At 52.6% G+C, this 22,183-nt stretch overlaps 2 protein-coding genes across 29 annotated transcripts in view; both read right to left on the minus strand.

Annotated features, from left to right (window-relative positions):
• Window positions 1-5,185, minus strand: part of OGG1 (8-oxoguanine DNA glycosylase) — a 43,910-nt gene extending 38,725 nt beyond the window's left edge. For 21 of the 23 annotated variants that reach the window (XR_008615696.1, XR_003676989.2, XR_003676990.1 and 18 more), the window contains exons 1-4: window positions 4,568-4,704; window positions 4,004-4,251; window positions 3,258-3,437; window positions 1,643-1,824 (exon numbers count right to left, since the gene is read on the minus strand). Coding sequence is in view for 18 of the 23 variants with exons in the window: in XM_028479578.2 (XP_028335379.1) it covers window positions 1,643-1,824; window positions 3,258-3,437; window positions 4,004-4,251; window positions 4,568-4,704 (747 nt within the window). In the remaining 5 variants the exon portion in view is untranslated. Of the gene's footprint in view, window positions 1-1,642; window positions 1,825-3,257; window positions 3,438-4,003; window positions 4,252-4,567; window positions 4,705-5,005 lie in introns of those variants that run through there. The other 2 variants (XM_055079635.1, XM_028479577.2) reach the window with 2 other exon arrangements.
• A 1,854-nt stretch (window positions 5,186-7,039) lies between these two features.
• On the minus strand, window positions 7,040-22,153 carry BRPF1 (bromodomain and PHD finger containing 1). Of its 6 annotated transcripts, none has more exons than XM_028479164.2 (14): window positions 21,541-22,153; window positions 20,630-21,238; window positions 15,466-16,425; window positions 14,235-14,397; window positions 13,573-13,704; window positions 13,069-13,197; window positions 11,959-12,268; window positions 11,311-11,631; window positions 10,705-10,989; window positions 10,058-10,205; window positions 9,348-9,484; window positions 9,127-9,245; window positions 8,623-8,777; window positions 7,040-7,890 (listed from the first exon to the last, which is right to left on the minus strand). In XM_028479164.2, the coding sequence occupies exons 2-14, from the start codon at window positions 21,226-21,228 to the stop codon at window positions 7,707-7,709; spliced, it is 3,642 nt and encodes a 1,213-aa protein (XP_028334965.1). In that variant the 5' UTR covers window positions 21,229-21,238; window positions 21,541-22,153; the 3' UTR covers window positions 7,040-7,706. The 6 variants fall into 6 exon arrangements, with proteins under 6 accessions (XP_028334965.1, XP_028334964.1, XP_028334962.1 ...); XM_028479163.2 differs by having other exon boundaries at window positions 13,051-13,197; XM_055079365.1 differs by lacking the exon at window positions 7,040-7,890 and adding an exon at window positions 7,906-8,014 and having other exon boundaries at window positions 13,051-13,197.
• Between the last annotated feature and the right edge of the window lie 30 nt (window positions 22,154-22,183).

Here is a 22,183-nt window from a genome sequence, read left to right on the forward strand (position 1 = left end):
TTTTGCGGTACGCGGGCCTCTTACTGCTGTGGCCTCTCCCGTTGCGGAGCACAGGCTCCGGACGCGCAGGCTCAGCGGCCATGGCTCACGGACCCAGCCGCTCTGCGGCATGTGGGATCCTCCCGGACCAGGGCACGAACCCGTGTCCCCTGCATCGGCAGGCGGACTCTCAACCACTGCGCCACCTGGGAAGCCCTCTCGTCTTTTTAAAAATAAATTTATTTATTTAATTTATTTTTGGCTGCATTGGGTCTTCGTTGCTGCACGCGGGCTTTTCTGTAGTGGCGGTGAGTGGGGGCCCCTCCTCGTTGTGTCGCGCAGGCTTATTGCTGTGGCTTCTCTTGTTGCGGAGCACGGGCTCTAGGTGCACGGGCTTCAGTAGTTGTGGCACGCGGGCTCATTAGTTGTGACTCGCGGGCTCCAGAGCGCAGGCTCAGCAGCTGTGGCCCCCGGGCTTAGTTGCTCCGTAGCATGTGGGATCCTCCCGGACCAGGGCTCGAACCCGTGTCTCCTTCATTGGCAGGTGGATTCTTAACCACTGCGCCACCAGGGAAGCCCCTTGTCTTGTTTCACAGACAAGAAAACTGAGGTTCTGAAAGGTGAAATGACTTAGCCAAAGTTACACAGCTAGGCAGACGCAGAACCAAGATTTAATGTTAGGCTGGAGTTCAGAGCCCATTAAAAGGAGTTCTTGGGGCTTCTCTGGTGGCGCAGTGGTTGAGAGTCCGCCTGCCGATGCAGGGGACACGGGTTCGTGCCCCGGTCCAGGAAGATCCCACATGCTGCGGAGCGGCTGGGCCCGTGAGCCATATACAGGCCACCGAGCCTGCGCGTCCGGAGCCTATGCTCCGCAACGGGAGAGGACACAACAGTGAGAGGCCGGCGTACCGCAAAAAAAAAAAAAAAAAAAAAAGGGGCTTCTCTGGTGGCGCAGTGGTTGAGAGTCCGCCTGCCGATGCAGGGGACACGGGTTCGTGCCCCGGTCCAGGAAGATCCCACATGCTGCGGAGCGGCTGGGCCCGTGAGCCATATACAGGCCACCGAGCCTGCGCGTCCGGAGCCTATGCTCCGCAACGGGAGAGGACACAACAGTGAGAGGCCGGCGTACCGCAAAAAAAAAAAAAAAAAAAAAAAAAAAAAAAAAAAAAAAAAGAGTTCTTTAAACAAAAGTTCATTTTTAAAGTACAGAGAAATATAAAAAAGAAAACAATAAATGCCAAATTCCCAATCATCTTTCTGATAGCTAACGCTGTTGATATTAAACCAGAAGTTCTATAAGTACATATAATTTTAAGAGAAGAACAAAATGAAAAGTGGAAACATCTTTTCATTTGTCTTCCCAAAGGTAACCACTATTAAGTTCCCTGTGATTCCTTCTGGAAATTTCTGCATATAGCAGTGTATAAATGTACCTGAACAAATGGTTTTTCTAAAAATGCATTCAAAGAGCAATGTCTTTTATACCCTTTCTGCATTCTACATTTCTCTAATAAAACATCTGCTGGTATCCTTTCTCCTTCCCACTCTGCCTCCAGAAGAGAAGCCCGCATCCAAGCACCCAACTCTCAGGCCTGCCTTCTCTCCTCCTCCGCTACTCTCTGCATGGGTGGTGAGGGCAGCTCCTACCCGCCTGGGGCCTTACCTTGGTGCCTACCCCAGGCAGGGTGCAGAGGGCCTTATGGGCCTCCTCGTAGGGGGCCTTGCGCAGCTGCTGCAGCCAGGGAAGTCCACCCCGTTCTTCCAGGATGGCTCGGGCACTGGCACTCACATAGCGAGCACGATACCCCAGGCCCAGCTTCCTGAGCTGAGCCTCCACCTGTGGCCCTGTGGGGTGGTGGGGAGGGGATCAGGGGTCAGGCATTATCACATCCTTCCTGTCATCAGGCTAGTGTGTGAGCCCTGCACCCCACAGGAATGCTTTCCCTAAGCACCCCTCTCCTACCTTGCCACCCTCTGGGAGACCCCAGGACACCTGCATGTACAAAGGAAAGGGTTAAGGCCTGGGTTCTGCCCCCCCCACAAATGTTCTCTGAGCACTGACTATGTGCTGTGCACTGCAGCAGGGACTGAGAAGGACTTGCTGCCCTGGAGGAACTCCCCAGTTAAGTTCCTTAACCTTTCCAAAGGGCATTCACATTCATGATCTAAAATAAAAGTCATAATAACAGCAACAGCTTCTATTTTCAAGTGCTGGGTATCATGCATGGGCAAAGTGCTTTAGGTACATTATCATGCTTACTTTTCTCAAGGACCCTGATAACAATATTATTGTTCTTCCCACTTTATGGATGGAGAAAATGAAGGCTTAGAAGAGGTTAAGTAACTTGCTCAAGAAAGGACATGGTAGAGATGGGACCTTGCACTGAGGTCTGGGACACCAAGCCTGTGCTCTCAACCCACTGCACTACCTACCTCATGATTGCTTTATTCACCCCTCAAACCCTTCTGGATAGAGATTGTTATTCCCATTCCACAAACAAGTTAAGAGAAGCTTGGAGAGGTGAATGAATTTCTTGAGGTCTTATGACTACTAAGCTGGGAGCTAAGACCCAAGATTGGGTTTCTAAGCACCTAAAACATTCTGTTTTCTCCAGACGGGGCTGTCTCCTTGCTATGCAGTCACCAAGCACTTTCTCTAGCTTGTTTCTCACATCTGCCAACTGATACACTTGCCTCACAGGGCAGCCGTGAAGAACACGTGTGATTCTGGTTGCAGAATTGCTGGATTCATTGCAGAGATAACAAATTGAATTTTCTTTTTACGTCCCATAAGCCAAACACTGTGCTAGGTGCAGTATGTGCACTCTTTTACTCAACCCTCATGACAACTCTGATAGGTAGGTGCTATTCTTATCCCATTCAATGGATTAAAAACCTGAGGCACACAGAGGCTAAATAATGTGCTCAAGGTCATATACGTAGAAGTTGCGTGCCAGAGTTGAGATTCTGACCCAGGCAGGCTGTCTCTAGAATGCGTGCTCTTAAGCCCAAACTACTGTACACTGTATACAGATGTCTTCTGATGAGCCATTGAACCCATGGGGCAAAAAGCCCAGACTAGTGAGGTGCTGACATTTCAGGGACAGATAAGGAAGATGAGGTGTAACTGGGGCTGATCAGAGCAGGCAGGGTGGTTCTGGATGAGGGCAGTATTTAGAAAGGCAGGAAGCTTTGAGATGGGAGAAGGGCACCAGGGGAGAAGTGAACAGACCCTGAAAGCTGCTGGAAGGCCCGGAGGCAAGGACCCACCTACTCACCAGCCAGGGCCTGCAAGGTGGGGAAGCCATGGTAGGTGACATCATCAAGCTGGAGGAGCCGAGGTCCGAAGGTCTGGCAGAGCCGCTCCACCATGCCAGTGATGCGGGCAATGTTGTTGTTGGAGGAACAGATGAAGGAGAAGAGGCACTCGATGGGGTCCTGTTGCAGAAGTCGCACACCTGGGGACCAGAAAGGCAGGGGGACCAGAAATCACCTGTTATTGGGAGTGGGCTCCTCTCACCCTCAGATTCTAGGTACCAAGGCTCCAGGGTATCCCAGGGGAGTGAGGGACAGCAGTGTTACAGAAAACAACACCAGAGCTCTCATTCCTCATAGCATCTTGTGAGGTCTGGGCTATCATCCCATTCCACAGATGAAGAAGCCACAGTGTAAGCACTATGAGGGTGGGGATTTGTTTCTGCTTTGTTCACTGTGGTATCCCCAGTCGCATAGCTGATGCTCTGTAAACATTTACAGAATGAATGATGTCACCAGCCCCAGATCACACAGCCAGGATTTGGCTCAATATCCTTTTCATTCCACTATGGTGGTCAGCAAGACAATAATAACAGTAATAATAATTACTATGTGTCAGGCACTATTCTAAGCACTTTACATGTCTTAGCTTCTTTAATCCTCATAAAATCCTATGAGGTAGGTATAATCCCCATTTTACAGATGGTGAAACTGAGTAACTTAACCAAATCACAAGCACCCCAACCCCTGCCTCAGGCTCTGTACTCACCTTGGAATTTCTGAGCCACCTCTTGAAAGTGGGGGTCCACAGAACTCCAATGGTGATACAGCTGAGCAAGGCTGACATCCAGCTGGAAGTACTGTCGCACGGCCTTTAGCTCTTCCAGTGTGGGCCTGCCAACCCGGCCCTTATCCCCTCGGTACACAGTGCAGTAAAGATGCTCCTCGGTCTGGGTCAGTGTCCATACCTGGTCGGCCAGCACGCCACTCCAGTGCGCAGGGCTTTGCTCCCTCCACCTGACCCCCAGGCACAGGGCAGCCCCAGCACTCAGTTTCCCTTCCTGCACCCTTTGGGGCCCTCCCATCTTATAACTGCTCCATATACAAAACTGACTTACAAATTGCAAAGTAAAAGTGCTTTCTTTTACATCAATTATATCATGTAATCCTCGCAACAACACTGCGCAGGGTTATTACCTCCACTTTATAAAGCAGGTAACAGGGTCACCACCCGTGCCTCAGTCTCCTCTTTTGTACCCTGAAGTTTCTTCCATCATCCCCAATGCACCCCAGGATCTGCCGTGCTGAGGAGCCAGGAGCCAGGGTCACTCACCGGAATGACTGTCCAGAAGCCAGAACCAGGTCCAGGCGCAGCTCAGAGCGTGGACAGGGGAAGGAGGCCCACAGGGCCGGGACGGAGGCAAGAGTGCGGTGTCTCATTCTACGCTGCAGAAGGGAGCGGGCTAACATTTCCACGTCAGGCTCCGCCCCATGATGGCCCCGCCCACTCAAAGCAGCTCTACGCTCGGCCGAGACCCCGCCCCAAAGGTCACGCCCCTCTAGGCCTCGCCCACCAAATCCTAGCCTCTTAATTTGCTTCTTTAAGGCCCGCCCAGTTTTATTTAATTTCTCCACTACCCACAGGCCCCACTCCTTGCGGTCCCCCAAGGCTCCGTCCCTCCCACTCTGTCCCGACAGTCCCGTCCTTCCTCCTTACGTATCCTCCCCCGCCCTCCACAGCCTCCGGGCGCGCACCACTGGCCCCACTGACCCAAAGAGCTGCCGCGATTTTTGGGAAGCGCGCGCAAGCGCGCTCTTCGGCTTTCTCCGGGGTCCGACCTCGCTCTCACCGGAAGTACGGTTCAAGCCCGGCTAATTGGATCCAGAGGTAGCCAATCCACGGAGAGTTAAGAGTCGCCAATGAGAATCGGGCGTGGCGGCGGGTGGACGGGCCTTTCCGTGGCGCCGCAGCGGTTGGCGCGCTCTGGGCTAGCTGCTCGCCCTTGGGCTTTCGTCTGTGGGCTCGGCGGCACTAGGCACGCCGGAGTGTCCCGTCCCCGCTCCCCAGGGTCCGGGCGCACTGTGCGCCCTCAGGCCCCAGTCCTCGCTGCCTGATCTTCTCAGAGCGCTGGGATGCCTCAGGGTCTGCCCGCCCACAGAACCAAGTCCTATCCCTCGCCGTCCTTAGCCTTTCTCACCGAGCCTCTCCGGGCTGACCCTCGCCCTCCTCAGTCGGCCTCCCCTGAACCACCCCCTCACTGAGAATCGCGCCGGAACGCAGCTCCGGGCCCGCCGAGCCCCTGAGGTGTCTCCACGGCGCCTGGATCCCGACGATTCTGCCTTCGCGCTCACCCGCTGAGCCGCTGCCCTCCAAGGGCTTGTCCCTGAGCCTCGACGCTGTAGGCTTAGGCCTCCTCACAGACTTCCTCGTCAGAGGCCTGCCTCCTCGGACTGTCCCGCCGGGCGCCGCCCGCTGGCTGCCACAGCTGCTCCCTCCGTCTAGGGCCTTCCTCCACAGCACTCCCTCAGCCCTGCCCAGCGGGGGGCCTGGGTAGGCCTTCCTCGGGGACTGCGCCCAACGGCCCAGAGGCCACAGGACCACCAAGTGTGTGGCCCCCGGGCAGCCCCGGTGCCAGGGTCGGCTGCCTGGCCCGGGAGAGATGTATCATGTAACTTCTTACCTTCTGGAGAAAGACAAAAAGCAGAGACAGGGCTTCCCTGGTGGCGCAGTGGTTGAGAGTCCGCCTGCCCATGCAGGGGACACGGGTTCGTGCCCCGGTCCGGGAGGATCCCACACGCTGCGGAGCCTGCGCGTCCGGAGCCTGTGCTCCGCAACGGGAGAGGCCACAACAGTGAGAGGCCCGGCGTACCGCAAAAAAAAAAAAAAAGCAGGGACACAAGAACTGCCTGAGCCATTAGCCTTCAGATTCCTTAAGGGACAGAGTGGCAGCTGATTTATCTCTGTGTCTCTCTTGCCACAGTTCCTAGCAGGGGGGCTGTGAGCCTGGCAGCGTCTCAGTTTCGGGCTTCAGGAGCCACAAGGCCCTGGGGCAGCTGCTTCCTGTGCGTGTCTCTCCAGCAGGCAAGACAGCCCACAGGTGCCTAGTGCTTAGAGGGCATTCCTCCAGTAAATGTTTAAATTGGAAGAGAAGGTGTCAAGGTGGGGAATGAAGAGTCCCTCTGCATTCCTGCTCAGTCCCCAGCTAAACAGGGGAAGAAGGGTCACACAGCTATAGTGACTCTGAAGCAGCACCCGGACCGTCCAACTGGCAAAGGACTCGAAGTATCTGCAGTTCACGAAGGAATGGCCACTAGACTCTTCCCTTCCAGCCGTTCGGCATACGGGTTGAAGAGCCAGCTTTGGAGGCAGGCTCTTGTTCAAATGCTAGCTCTGCGACTTCCTAGTTGTGGGAACTTAGGCAAGTTACTTAATTTGTCTAAACTTTGGTGTCTTTGTGGAGATAACTACCCTGTCATTAACTTTCCCCATAGTTATTGCAAGGATTATACAAAACTGTATCTAAAGGTGCTTCAGCACAGGGTCTACCACACAGTGAAGGACATGGGGAATGGGAGCTGTCATACTGGGTTAGCCAAAAAGTTCGTTTGGGTTCTTCCGTAAGATGTTACAGAAAAACCCGAATGAACTTTTCGGCCAACCCAATATCATGTTTGCTGTTGTCTTACAAATGCAGCAGGCACAGCAGCCAGCAACCACTTGGGCCCAATTATTTACCATCCCTGAGGAACACAGCCTCACTTTTGCCCTGGCAGAAGGCAAGAACCAAGAATTCAAAACAGACCATTTATTTTCTAAGAATCAATATATTTTCTTCCTTTGAAATAAATACAAACCAGTTTGAAAGGCTGGGGAATCTATGGGAAGAAGGGAAGTGGGGACAGGCCCCAGTCTTTTTTTTTTAGTACCAAATGACTCTGGCGCGACCCGGAAACGCAGTTACAAATGAGAATAATTTAAATTCTCCACTATTTACAGTATTTACAACAGCAGGGGAGGGGGTCACCTAGTGCCCCTCTTCCGGGCTGGACAGACATCAATCTCACTGCTAGGCTGTGCAGATGCCAGCTCACCTCACCACCTCAGGGGCCTCAGGCCACTAGGCAGTTAGGGGTTCTCCTGGCATGAGTAGGCAGAGGTGGTTGGATGGCCTGTTTTACGCAGCGTCCTAACCTTGGCCCACCAACTTGCGCTACAATGCCGTGAGGTCTCTGGAGCTTTCTGGCCTGTGGGACCTCCCCTCTCATTGCGCGGAGCCCCCATGGGCCCTTGGAGTGTTCTGTACAGTCCAGCTGCACTCAGGGCGGGAGGGACCTCCCCCACCCAGCTTCCCCTGAGACTGGCCCCAAGACCAGGAATGAGTCAGTGCAGAGGCCGGTGCCACTCCAGGACAGTGAGCAAAGGGGAGGAGAGAGGTGGCAGGGCACTGTAGGTTGGGTTGTGCTGGACAGTATCAGTCACTATCGCTGGTCTCACTGCTCTGCTCGCCCTGCACCTTGCTGCGGTGCTGCAGAGCCCTGTGGTAGGCGATCTGTACTGACTTGCGGATGTTGGATTTCCGGCCCTCCAGCATCTTCTCCTTGTCAAGGTCCTGGTTCACGCCCAGAGGAACCAGCTTAGTCCTGGGCAGCCACTGCCTGTAGGACGAGGTGAGAATCGAGTAAGTCATCTCTTATCTCTGAGGGAGCAACAGGCACCAGCCTTCCTCACTTGTTCATTCCTTCAAAAACTCCTCCTGAGTGCCCCACTCTGGGCCAGGCTCTGGTGGGAATTAAAGAAACCAAGAGATGCAGTCCCTGCTCTCAAGGAACTGCTCACAGCCTAGTGATGAAAAGAGCCCAGTCATCGGTCACAACGGGGTAATCATAGGGTATTTATGGGCACAAAAAGGAGCCCTGACCTACCCTGTAATAGGTACCTTGTCCAGTGGGCTCCAGGCAGACTGAACTGACATTAAACATCCTCTGCAGACAATTAACAACCAGAGACTACACGTGTAAGTGTGACGGAACAGGGATTCAGAACCTGAATGATTATGCCTGCTTTATCCCCATCTTGTCACCATGGAGGCAGAGGTGGGAAAAGTAAGTCTAGAAGCCACCTCAGCCTGGGTGGGGAGCCACCCCCACATTTGTCACAGTCACTCACGGTCCTTTGATTTCTAGCTACAGCTCTCTGTCAGCTGCTGCCCGTTCAGTCTCTCAGACTCTTGGTCAACACAACCCTTTTGCTCAAAGATCTAAGTCCCTCCCCCACTGATTTATGACAGCTCAGGCTGTCTGTTGCTGGAGTTCCCTGGCAGCCTGCCCCGATACCAAGGGTTGCATCTGTGGCTATGAGTCACATCAAATGCTCCCCTCCTCCCTTACCAGGTTCGCTTGTTGTCAAAGAAGAGGACGAGGTAGAGATGCTCTCGGGCTTCCTGGGTCATCTGTTCCCCAAGTTTCAACACCTCCAGTGGGGGCACAGGGATGGGAACCCCATGGTGGAACATACCTTCCCGGGGCATCTTTGGATCAATGATCTAAGGGTGTAATAAGAACTTGGTTTAGTTCAGTCTCCTCCTTCCCAAGGCTTACCCTATCCAAGAATTTGGAGACTACGTCTGAAGTGGGAACAGAAAAAGGTTATCACACTCCTAGGGCTGCAGTGCTGACCCTTGGCTTCTTCCTATGCTGAACTATTTCAGAGCCCAAGGGGCAAAGGGAAGAAAAAGGGAGAGATGGAGAAACTAACCAGGGACCTGTAAGTGTCTATCTGCCGAAGACTCCTGTGCTCTGCAGCTCAGCAGAGAGTAGGAAAAGTCTGCTGCTTTTGAGTCTGTGTGCTGGGGTTGGAAGACAAGGGATGTGACAAGAAAAGTGGAAGCCTACCAGAGCTGGGTATGATGGATACCCTCGGCATTTGGCCCACACCAGGTCCAGAGCATCCAGTGGGGAGTCCTCATCCTCTGACAGCCAGCCAGCTCCCCGGCCCAGACTCTTCCTTACCACTTCACAGGAATGGGAGAGAGGGGGTGGATCAGCAGTCCGGGGTCTGGCAAGGCCCTGACACTGGGCCCCCAGAACCCCTGGCTTTGGGTGGGCGTACTTACTGCTGTGGCCCACGCCGCGGCCAGTGCCCACGGAGTAGGCCTCGTTCTCAGTGCCTGAGGTATCTTCACTGCTGTCCTCTGGGAACGTGCCCCGAGAGAAGGAGGGCTTGCCCCGGCCTTGTTTTGAAGGCGTTGTGCTGTGGACAAAAGGGAAGCTCAACTCAAAGGAGGGGAAGAGTAGGGAATGGCATGGTGGGTATCCTCCCTTCTTTAAGTCCCTAGGGTCTAAGACGGTTGGAAATCAGAGGCTACTTGAAGAATTTCAAACTCAAATGCCCTCAGGGACTTAGGGGTGATCTGACTGAAGTGGGCTGGATATAGCAGTAGTGATGAATGCATGCGCCCGTCTTAGGTCAACAGTGGCCAGAATTGCCAGTCTGATTTTTAAAGAGACTATAGAAACTGGGAATTTTATATGGCACTTCCGAATCTTTTTTTTTTTTTAATACTATGCTGGCCAAACAAAATGTCTGCAGGCCAAATCCAGCCCACAAGGAACCAGTTTATGCCCTCTGTTCTAAACCATCAGCTTAACACAGGGTGGGCCCCTCTGTTTCATTATGGTGACAGTCTCATCTATTCCATTTATTTTGCAGAGAACCTTTGGTTTGAGCCATCTTAATCTAGGCTAAGATGGCTGCCACCCCACTCCCCATAGGGAAATCTGGAAAGCCATCCCGGAGGTGGGTCTTGATCCGGAGGACTGGTACCTGGTCCGGTCTGAGGCAGCGCTGCTGCTGCTACTGCTGCTGGACTCAGAGTCCGAGCTGCTCCGAGGAAGGCTGCAGTCATTACGATACACCAAGAAACTCTTCTTTACTGGCTGGTTTCCACCGCTGAAGCCGTTGGCTGGTAAGTCTTGGTTGCGGGGAGGGGGGAAGGGAAGGAATCAGTCAGGAAGATGTAGACCAGAGATCTACTGGGGGTAAGAGGGACTGAGAGCTTGGCTTTCACTTCTGTGCTGGAAAATTCCTCCAACCTTGGCCAGCAGAGCTAGCTCTGGGCAGTGTCCACCACAGTTGGCCACAGCTCTGCCCCACCCCTTGCACTTCCCTTGGCAGTTACTGGCCTTAGGACACAAATGGCTTGAAGGAGATTCCCCAAGGAGGATAAGAAGAGAAAAGGTGAAGTGATACAATGGAGGAGGGGGGCGGCCCTGGATGGGAATCTAGCTGGGTCAGCATCTCTGGGCTTCAGTTTCCCCATCTGTAAAATGAGGGAATTGAATTAAAAGATTCCTAAGGGCCCTTCTAGCTCTGATACATTATGGGCAAATGAAGGGATAGGTGGGAGTTATATTGGGAAGGATGGCAGCTTTGCTAACTCTACTGGGGGGCTGGGTGATGGTGAGGCTCACCCATCGGGGGGTCTTCTGTGGATTTATCACTGTCGCTGTCTGAACTCGAACTGGGCCGAGGGCTCCTACCCCGCTTGCGCTGACGCAGGGAGCCCATGATGGGGAGCTGGGGGGGCCCCACAGGACTGCCTCCGTGGCTGGGGGTCATCTGGCTCTCCCGGTTTTTGGGGGGCCGGCCCGGCCTCTTGGGCGGTCCAGCTGTCTTCGGGTTCTTTTTGGAGAACAGAACTGAGGTTCTCCTGCCCACCTCATGTGCGGGGGTTGAGGACATGTTGGGACCCAGGCCTGGAGCAGAGAAAGAGAGAAGGAGAGTCGGTGAGGGGCCTGATGTGGGAAGGGCATACGTCCAGGGTAGGCCCTGGGTATATAGGACCATAACTCCAGCTAGAGTAGGGGAGATAATTTGGGGGGCATGGAGTTGGGAACATCGTCTCTTATACAAATAGCCAGAGAGGCAGCTAAGAGGCCCTTGACTGGGGAATGAGGGAGAAAGTGCAGCTGGCTGTGCATGAGGGACCTCTGCCTGGGGCATGGCAGGTGCTGAGTGTGTGCTGCAGAGTCAAAGTCTGGCTGGCCTCGGGGTCCACCATGCTGCGGGGTTCAGACCTTTGCTTGTCTCCTGGCTGCTGCTCTCCTCGGCGGCACTGTCTGTCTGCCCGTCCTTGTCACAGGCTGCCGGGTGGGGTGTCAGGCTGCCCCGGCTGGAGGGGCCATGCCGCTCAGGCCCATCCCGTCCAGTTTCCCGCTGGTTGGCAAGCTTGCGCCGCAGTGCCGTCATCTCTTTCTTGATCATCTTTGCACGCCGTGAGCGGCCCACGCTCTGCTTACTGGCATTCACCTCATCCAGCCGCTCGAGCAACAGCTTCAGCTGCTCTTCCACTGGCAAGTGCTTCTGGTTCTCCAGCAGGACCAGCCGCTCTTCCTCTGCTGCCAGGGGTGGGAATAGGGAGGAAAGGGTCAGACCCAGGGCAGTCCTCTGGGCCCCGTGAACCTGGGCAGGCAACAAGAAACCCACTCTTCTCCCCCTCTGCTGCTCACCAGGAACAGCTGTAAAACAGTAGCACCGAGCTGTGGAATGGCAGGGATTGCTATCCATTCACCCAGTCTGGCTTCTTAGAGAGCATTCCTGGGGACAGCTTGCCACTGCTCAGCCTAGCTGCTTCCTGCCTACCCTGCCTGCTCCCAGGAGGGGACTTTGGAAAGCTGTTCATCCCTGGCATTGGCCTCTACGTGGAGGTGTGACTTATCACCCACCATCCTCGGTGTGGTGTGAGGCCTCGTCTCCAGCCAGGCTGTGGGGGATATGCATGCCCGTCTCAAAGTCAATGCCCATTTTTTCTGCCTGGCGCCGGGCCTGGCGGAGCACAGCACCACCCTGCTCACGGAGCCGCACTGCTGCCCGGTAGAAGATGGTATCCTTGGCATTATACTTGAGGCAGTTGCTGACGATGAGGTTGAAGTCCTCCTCAAAATCATCAAAGTTCAGGTAGCGGTAAGCCTCCAAGTTCTGCTTCATGGTGAAAAAGTCCATAGGCTTTTTGATGTGGTCTAGGTAATCAGGTACCTGGGAGAACACGGTAGGTGTAGCTAAGTGGAGATACGTTCCTCATTCCCCCTTAACCCCTGTTCCTAACAACCTCCCTTGAAATGCATCCAGCAACCTCCTCCCACCACAGTTAGAGGCAGGCATACAGCACAGGGGAAAAGAAAGCCGGATTCTAGTCTTGACTTTACTAGTCACAAGCTGTGTGACCTTGGCAAGCCTCTTAACCTCTCTGGGCCTTCTTTTCCTCACCTAGAAAACAGTAATGAAATTACAGCCAAATCTACCTCCTAGAGCCATATGAGGCTTTAGTAAAAAAATGACTACGGGAATCCTCTGGAAATAACACCACCTTGCATTCCTATAGCTCTTTTTACTTATCATTAAGACTTATAAGGAGGCTGCTGCCTCAGGCCTCTCATTTTATACCTTTTAGAGAGAAGAGTCTGCCAGTCAGGACCTAGGGCTTCAGAGATGGTTCTTTAGGTGCTGAGCCTTCTAAATTCTCCGTTCTAGGGTTCAGCACCCGGAAAGTGTCTTCCTGCCCTGGGATTATTCATTTGGCAGACTCAGTCCCTGCCTCTGGGGAAGGAGTGCAGATTGCCTCCCATTCTGGGCCCTTGGGATATGACAGGGACAAGACAGAGTCCAGGTGATGCATGTGGCTCCAGTTCATCCTGGAGCCCCAGAGCCACCAGCCCCTCTCTTCAAGGTCCCCTCCTAGTCCCTGGCCCAGACCTGCAGCGGGGGTCCATCTGGGAGAGGAACAGAAAGAAGGTGGAGTGAGGGGAAGGGATTCTTACTTCGTCCAATTCGGTTACCTCAGACAGAGGGACCGGCTCGCTGAAGATGTTGCCTGTGTCCTTCTCTTGGAGCTGTTCCAGGGTTTTTCGAAGGAGGATGAGGAAAGGGGTCAGCTGCATCTCCATGGCAATCTGCTGGACCTTGATCTGACACACATAAAGGCCCAATCAGCCAGGCCTAGGCCAGTCCCTTGGCAGAGAGGTCTGAGGAGATGGTTGTGGCTGGTATGGGAACTCGCCTTCCTTCCCACCCCGCACAGCTCGGTGTACTTGACTCCTCTGGACTTTCCCTTCCTTGAGCTCCCAGCACCAGCTACCTGCATCACATAATTTAGGATTCCGTTCATACTTTCCTGCGACATTCTGCTTCCGGTGGGCCTGAGAGCAAACTGAGCTCAGGAGACCTGACTCCCGCATCAGCCCTGTTGCTTCCTGGACAGGTGACACATACTTGTCCATGTTTTCTGTTTTCCTGGGTCTGTTTTCTCTACTGTAAAAAAGAGTTGGCCCAGGAGCACTCACCGTCTCCCTTTTGAGTTTCTCCCGCTTGCGGATCAGCTCCACCAGCAGCCGGGCTCGCTCCAGGTCGTGCCGAAGCCGCTGCCAGGACTTGAGCTGTTCTTTGAGGGCCCAGTTCTTGTCCTCAGAATCTCTCTGAAGAGGCAAAAGAGGGATCAGGAAATGATGAGCGAGCCAGAGGGGACGAGAGCCCAGGAAACTTGGGTCAAGGGCAGGTAAAGCCAAAGGAGCGAGCACAGTGATTTACTGGTAGACTCACTAACTAACTTAAGTGGAAGCTCCTCAACCCATGTGTCCCCTAGGCCCAGCACAGAGTCGGTGCTCAGTATATGCTTGCTGTGAACGAACAGATGAACACATAGGAAAAATGCATTAAAAATAATCTGTAAGGATTTCATCCTGAGCTTGCTTTGAGGCCTAGTTTAAAGGAGGAAACAGCCCAAGCACTCAGACACTGGAAACTACAGTCACAAATCTCTGTCCTTGGGGACTTCCCTGGCGGTCCAGTGGTTAAGACTCCATGCTTCCAAGGCAGGGGGTGTGGGTTCGATCTCTGGTCGGGGAACTAAGATCCCACATGCCGGGTGGTACGGCCAAAAAAAAAATCTCTGTCCTCATCCCCCTGGCACTAGTTCCTAGAGCCCACAGGGAATCTGACACAGTACCCCAACTTGGTCACAGTTCCTCTGAGACTGCAGGTGTGTCTGCAGGCGACGCAGCAGTGGGACCCCATTCCGTGACTGCCTCTTTAGTGTCCAGTAGCTGTGCAGCCTCTGCATGAACTGGCTCTTCCTTTGGATGGTCAGGCGGTTAGTGATTTTACTGAGCCTGGGAAGCAGGAGAGCAAAGAGAAAAACCTCTTGGGCCCTGATTTTCTTAAGCAGAACAGTGGTCTCTGGCTAATGAGAGTTTCTGAGTGGGGCAAAATAGGGAATAAATCTATTGTCAAAAAGGCCTATGAGGGCTTCCCTGGTGGCACAGTGGTTGAGAATCCGCCTGCCGATGCAGGGGACACGGGCTCGTGCCCCGGTCCGGGAGGATCCCACATGCCGCGGAGCGGCTGGGCCCATGAGCCATGGCCACTGAGCCTGTGCGTCCGGAGCCTGTGTTCCACAATGGAAGAGGCCACAACAGTGAGAGGCCCGCATACCAAGAAAAAAAAAAAAAAAAAAAAAAAAAAGGCCTATGACACTGGGCTAAGGCAAAGAAGAGCAAAGAGAGCTGTCAATGGCAACTCAGCAGACAGGAAGCCAAGCTCCCAGCTCTAAGCCAGATCCGTAATTCTGTTCACCAGTGTGTCAGGGAGCCTGGCCCCTAAGACTGCTCTTGTCACTGCAGCCCAGAGTACTGTTTGACCCTGGACACCCAACTCAGACTGAGCCTGGGAAGGTTTTAAGATGAAGTACTATTGTACAGCAGTAAACTATAGGAAATCGACTAGATAGCATAAGAGAGAGTAAAATATAACTGATGACTGCAGCCCTCATTTGGACTTATGTGCGGCAGTTAACCATTTCACAATTCCTTGAGCGTATCCTTCCCCCTTCTTCATTCCATTCTCCCTTCAGAGTCAGACCATTTCTTCCATTGTGGCCGGTAGCTATTCCATCCTCTTTCTTCCTAACTTAAACCACCTCATCAAAATGGAAGGCAGTTTAAAACACGTTAGGTCTGCCAGATAAAAGCTGAAATATCTGGTTCCTAATGTAAAAGCCAGGTGACCTGCTAGAGCTCATCTCTTTTGATATTAAAAACAAAAAACAAAAAGACCCCCAAAACTCGTATGTAGCTCCTGATAGGAAGAAGATACCCCAACCCTGTCACTCCACTCAGGGGGCTGTCAGTCTCCAACAGGGCTTCTTCCCTCAACAGCCTGTCCACCTGCTCCCCTCATACCTGTGTGGTGGGATGCAGGGCACAGACACCACAGGTGCTGCTGCCCGTTTCTCTGCCAAGATCTTCCGCGCCTTCTTCATCTTGATCCGGGACTTGGCCTTGGCCTTCTTGACCTTCTCTGAGCTCCAACTCTTACCCTCCTCCTCTTCCTCCTCCTCCTCCTCCTCACCCTCGCTGTGGGACAGGGCAGGCAGGCGGCGTGCTGAACCTGGAGGTGTATGGATGTCGCAGTAGGCAGTCTTGCGGACGCTGAAGGAGGTGCCATTGGCACCCGTCTCCCGCACAGGCTCCATCTTCATGTAAAGGCCGGCCTGCTGGGCACATGTCACATGGAAGGCTGTGTAGCAGTTGGCCTTGTGGCACTGGATGCAGGCCCCTGAGCCCCGCTGTTTGCAAATGTAGCAGGTCAGCTTCCAGCGAGCTGGCGGGATGTGCTCGATGCTGTCGATAGGCTCCAGGAAGACCGTGTTGGCGAAGCAGACCTCAGGGATCCATAGGGCACACACCACATGGGCCCAGCGCCCGTCATCTGTCTGCTTGAAGGCACCACCCTTGTTGGGGCACAGGGCGCAGTCCACAGCACGGGAGGGTGACTGTAGGCAGCGGCGGCACAGCCACTGGCCCTCAGGGATGTAGGGGACACCGTAGCACTCCTGGTGCACAGCCAGGTTGCACATGTCACAGAAGAGGATGACATTGCTGTTCTGGCACTCACCATCATTGCAGATACAGCACACAGCATCCTCATCCACTAGCGCATTGGGGTCGCCTTTATTGTGGCTCTCAAAGTAGGACTCTTTCTCCAGCCGGTCCATTAAGTACTCAAAGATTTCCTGCGGAATGGGACTCACACCCTCCGTCTTCCGCCGCTCGTTCATGATATCCAGCCAGATGTAGTCCTCCTCATCCATGTCATACTCTACTTCCTCATCCAGCTCTTCCGCCGACTTCTCGATGTACCTGCAGTGCACATAGGCAGCTCGGCACCAGAAGGTTGAGATTTCCCTCCCTTAAAGACCATGGGTTACATCTGCTGAGCACTCACCCTATTTCCAGGCCTGTGCCTTTACATCTGTGTTGTCTCATTCTATCCTCACCTTTACCCCAGGCACTCTAAGTCCTATAATCATTCTTATTTTGCAGAAAAGGAAACCTTACATTTGGGGAGGTTAATTCACCTGCCCTGGCCCTCTTGTGAGAAAGTGGCAGAGCTGGGATATGAACCCAACCCTGCCGATTTCAAAGCTCATGTCCTAGCTGCTACACTGCCTCCTTTGAGGTGCAGACGCTCAGCCAGACTCCTGAAGGATGGGGCAGCTAGGACCCATTACTGGGGTGGTCTGGGTGATGGTACAAGGAGTCAGGGGCAGGAAGGTCCTCAGTTTTCATTTGCAAATCATACATAAGTTGTTTTAGCACCAACTGGCTATGTCCTGAATGCAGCTGCTGTAGGTCTTCTGTTAGCTGGTGCCAGCATCAGCTCAGGGCTCCCTCAAACTCTAGGTACTCTATGCTCTCTGGATAGCCTTGGGAAATAACAGTCAGAATAGCTAAGATTTACTGAGCATTTACTATAAGCTAGGCCTTGTGCTAAGTTATCACATTTATTTTCCCCATAGCCATACGGTCAATGTTTTTATTGTCCTCACTGTAAAGATAAGGAAACTGGAAGCTTTGAGAAGTTAATTAACTGCCCAACACAGATAGTTCACACAACCAGGAAGTGGCAGAGTGAGGATTCAAACTCCACTTCACAGCACTCAGTGGGCCAGCAGGACTGCAGCTAAGGACTGCTCCAGGTGCCTGGGACACAAAGCACGCTCCCCACACCCTTGCCATGCACACTCTAGGTGGCCTGACCCTGGTGCTGTAAAGCTACAGGGAGCTACAACGGCAAGAACAGGGCTTTGCCCTCTAACAAACCTGGATTTACATCCTGGCTCTGTTACTTTGTGGCATTCAGGACATCACTGCCATTTTCTGAACCTCAGTTTTATTGATGACAGAAGGAGGATACTACTACTTACTCCCAAAGACATCAGGATTAAATGGAATTACAAAAACAAATGGGCTAAATCAAGTGGCACACAGCAGGCCCTAGATAAATGTTAGTTCCCATGCCTCCCCTCTCCTCTCCACAAGGGAAATGTGGCTCTGGGGGCTAGAGCAGGCCAGGCAAGCATAGGTTCCGGAGCCATGCTCTGGATGACAGCAGGCGAGTGAGCTAACCTCTCTGGGCCTGGGTTTCCACATCTGTAGAATGGTGATGCTAACCTGAACCTATTTCATACAGCTGCGGTGAACGTTAAATGAGTTACTACAGGTAAAGGGCTTAGAACACTAGCTGGCATGGAGCAAGTACTCAATAAACGTTAGCTTTATTATTAGTTTTTGTATAGATCTGCCCCACCCTGTCTTGCGTTATAACTGTTTTTGTGTCTTAACTCCTCCACTATTAGATAGAGGCAAGAACCATGTCTGATTCACCACACAGAAATAGGTGCTCAGTGTTGTTCATTTGAAAGACATTTAGGGGGTGGCAGGGAGGACAGACTAAAATACTGTGTCTATCAGAAGCAACTTCTTCCTTAGACCTTTACCTCTTCCCCAAGGTGAATGCAATGTCCTCATCCTTGAAAAAGGGTGTGGCTCAGGGCTAGTGTGAAACATCTGGTTCCTTCCAGGCCTTGGCACCAGCTCTCAACCTATTCTCTGCCACGACACACGTGACATTATGTGATGGTGCATAACACACTCCCACCGTGCACCAAGATTACAGGCAGTGGCGCAGATAAGGTAGGCTGCATGTCACGTACAATTCCTGACACAACAGCTGACACTCCACCCTTTCCCTCCCCCTCAAGAAAGCATACCAGGGCTTCCCTGGTGGCGCAGTGGTTGAGAGTCTGCCTGCTGATGCAGGGGACACGGGTTTGAGCCCTGGTCTGGGAGGATCCCACATGCCGCGGAGCAACTAAGCCCGTGCGCCACAACTACTGAGCCTGCGCGTCTGGAGCCTGTGCTCCGCAACAAGAGAGGCCGCAACGGTGAGGCCCGCGCTTCGAGCCCTGGTCTGGGAGGATCCCACATGCCGCGGAGCAACTAAGCCCGTGCGCCACAACTACTGAGCCTGCGCGTCTGGAGCCTGTGCTCCGCAACAAGAGAGGCCGCAACGGTGAGGCCCGCGCACCGCGATGAAGCAAGTGGCCCCCGCTTGCCACAACTGGAGAAAGCCCCCACATAGAAACGAAGACCCAACACAGCCATAAATAAATAAATTAATTAATAAAACAAAGGACTAGTCTTAAAAAAAAAAAAGAAAGCATACCAGATGTGAGCAAGAGCAAGTGGTGTTATTAGAGAGATGACCTCAAATCTTCTTACATTTATATAAAAAGTAAATCATTTCCAAACAGGCAGTTCTGCTAACAGTAGTAACAAATTACATGCAACACACCTCCCAACTGATTGCAGTGCCCCAGCTGAGAGCTGCTGCCTGGAGAACAGATCTGCTCCCCCGGAGGAAAGAGTGAACCCGAGTGGAGGGGTGAAGAAAAGGGGCAGGAGGAGCTGGGCTGGGTTGCCTGTGGGGGCCAAGAGTGCTGAAGAGCCCTCAGGAGAGGGGGCGGGCCCAGACAGGGGTCTGTGTGCTGGGAGGTGGGCATGGCAGTCAGTGCTAACACACGAGAGACAGTGGAAAGCCCGAGGGAGGTGGAGCTGGGCTGAACAGATGAAAGGATGGAAGAGAGGAAGAAGAGACTGGCTAGCATGTGAACAGCGGTGAGAGGAGAGTGACACACTGGGCCAAATTACTTGAGTTCCCAAAGATTTGCTTTTAAAAAACTGAGATTTAGTATAACATCACATGGGTTGCCCTTCTGGTAAAAACTACCTTTCATATAAAAACCTTTACAACAAGTCCTTGTCAGAGATCAGGCTTTCTGATTAGCTGATACCAAAGATGGCTCCTTAACTAACTCACCCAAATGCCCTCTTTGACCTGGATGCCAAGACTCTAAGTTAAAGTTTTACACTTGGTTTTTATTCCATCCTTCAGCTAGGGTTTCTGTATGTAGTTCCACCACCACACTTCCCCACTCCTTCATTTTTTACCTCATGTTAAAGGAATTTAGCCTTATGCCTGTGATTTTTTAAAAAAATTAATTAATTAATTTATTTATTTATTTTTGGCTGCATTGGGTCTTTGTTGCTGCACGCGGGCTTCTCACTGCGGTAGCCCCTCCTGTCGCGGAGCACAGGCTCCAGGCGCACAGGCCTCAGCAGTCATGGCTCGCACGCTCTAGAGCGCAGGCTCAGTAGTTATGGCGCACGGGCTTAGTTGCTCCACGGCATGTGGAGGGCGCGAACCCGTGTCCCCTGCATTGGCAGGTGGATTCCCAACCACTGCGTCACCAGGGAAGCCCTATGCCTATGACTTTATTAGGAGCCACTGTGACTGATTTTTGGAAGGAAGTGGGGTACTAAGAAACAGTTAAATGAAACAAATAAAAGGGTCCTTGGAGGAGTACAAAACGTAGGCGATGAAAATACTGCTTACGCAGGCTAAAGGATGGGTGACAATAACAGAACAAGTAATGGGAAAATTACTTTAGATTTACAAACTGATTTTATAACCTTATGAAATCATTGTCCCTAGTCTTGGACCTTTAGGCTAGCAGAGGAATATTATACCTACTCTGCAGATGGGGTCACTGCAACACCAAAAGCTGGATGCCTTTCCCAAGATCACAGAGTGATGGAGTAGAAAGAGTCAGGAACAAAAAATGGGACCTTTTGATACTGTGGAAATAGTGCAGCTTTGGAGTCAGAGGAACCTGGGTTTGTCAGTTATCTGACATGTGACTTCTCGGAAGTCTGGTCCTTTTTCTGGACCGTGGTTTCCTCATCTGTGAAATCGGAACAATACCTACCTGAGTGAGTTGTGAGAATACAATAATGGAATGGCTATAAAGCACCCAGTGCAGGGCCTGGCATGTGGCAGTGTATAGGAAGTGCCATTATCATTACATGGGGCACTTTTCTGCCTTGGCAGGACCAGTGTGCTTCTGCTATGCTTTACCCCTGCCACTTCCTATCACCTATCTTTGACTCCTGAGCCCTGCTTGACCAGTTTTCCAGAGTTGGGAGGTGGAGGCGGCCTTACCGGTAATAGGAAGTTGGCCGGGGCGGGGCATCAGGGGTATCCTGCTCCAACTCCCGGTATACCACCTCTGGCAGCTTGGGAGTGGTGCTTGCAGAAGCATTGTGGTGATGGTGATGGTTGGAGTCCTTGCGCTTCTCCTTGTTCTTATGCTTGCCTGACTTGGGAGTAGCAGCCGGTGTCTCAGTGTTCTCCTTATTGCTGCCGTTCTCAGGGGCCTCCTCAGGGGCCTCCTCATCTTCTGACACCACATCCAGGTTGTCAAAGATGCTGATGCGGTGGACGCGGCCGTGCAGGTCCACCTCCACCATGCGCTGGGCCTGTGCGTAACTCATCACCTCACGGCTGGGTGACTGGGATACCTCTGAGGGGGTGGGTGACTGCTTGTTGGCTGGGCGTGACTGGCGCCCCTTCTTCTTGTGCTTTCGGAGTGGAGTCTGCTGTGGGGGCGGTGGGTTGTCATGGTCATAGTGGTACAGGTGGTACTCAATACCACTGTAACTCTTGTAGACCTTGCGGCAGGTCTCCACGGGGCACTCATACGGTGGCTTAGTTGCCCGCAAGTTGTGGCAGAAAGTCTTCACGTCAAAGTCCACCCCCATGCTGTCACATCTAGAATGTACAGATCAGTTAGCACAGGCCCAGGGAAGAGCTCCTGGCCACCCACTCCACTCTCTCCAGCCCTCCCTCTCCCCAAGGGTCCTGGCCAGCCAACCTCTACAGCAGCTCCAAATGCCCCCTCCTCCACAACACGGCCATTGTCTCGGCCTTATCACCTCTTGCCTCATCACCCTGTTCTATGTCTCATTTCTTCTAGCCTAATCTCATACAATTTGTCCAGAACGATCTTTCTACCAAGTAGAAATGATCATGTTAGTCTCTTGATTAAAAGCACCCTGATATTCCCCACTTACTTCAGGATAATATCCAAATTCCTTTTGATGATATTCAAGGTGCTTCTTGAACTGTGTTGCCTTAGTCCTCCTTTCTAGATTCTTCTTTTCACTGGTTACAGCTGTATTTCTGTCTAATCAGGGCAACTTGCCAGTCCCTGAATGTTACAACCTCTCATTCCTGCAAGATGATCTCTATTTAGAATGCCTTCCATCCTCCCTGATTAGTGAGCTCCTACTCATTCTTCAAAACATGGCTCGAATGTCACTCCTGTTATGCTTCTTTGTCTCTCCCATGGAGAGCTGTGTTTCCACAGCATTTCATCCTCACCTCCACCATGGCATTCACCACACTGGAAGTTCTCTGTCTCCTCCCATTAGACTGGGAGCTGTGCAGTGCAGACACCAGAGCCTACCCACCTCTGTATCCCCAGTACCTGGCATGTAGTGTTGTTTTGGCCAATGAATAAATAATCTGTTGAATGAATAGCTAAATGAGGGGATCACCAGTTCTGGAGCTGAGATGGATGAAGGCTAGTGTCAGCCCATGCAGAAGCTTGAACAGGTAGCCAATGATTTGGTCCTGGACTCCAGCAGAAATCACTGGGTTACAGAAAGAATTAGTTAATTTCTAAGGCCTTTACGGTAAGCCTATGCCCTGGCC

This window comes from Physeter macrocephalus, chromosome 18, assembly GCF_002837175.3.
Source record: "Physeter macrocephalus isolate SW-GA chromosome 18, ASM283717v5, whole genome shotgun sequence".
NCBI lineage: Eukaryota > Metazoa > Chordata > Mammalia > Artiodactyla > Physeteridae > Physeter > Physeter macrocephalus.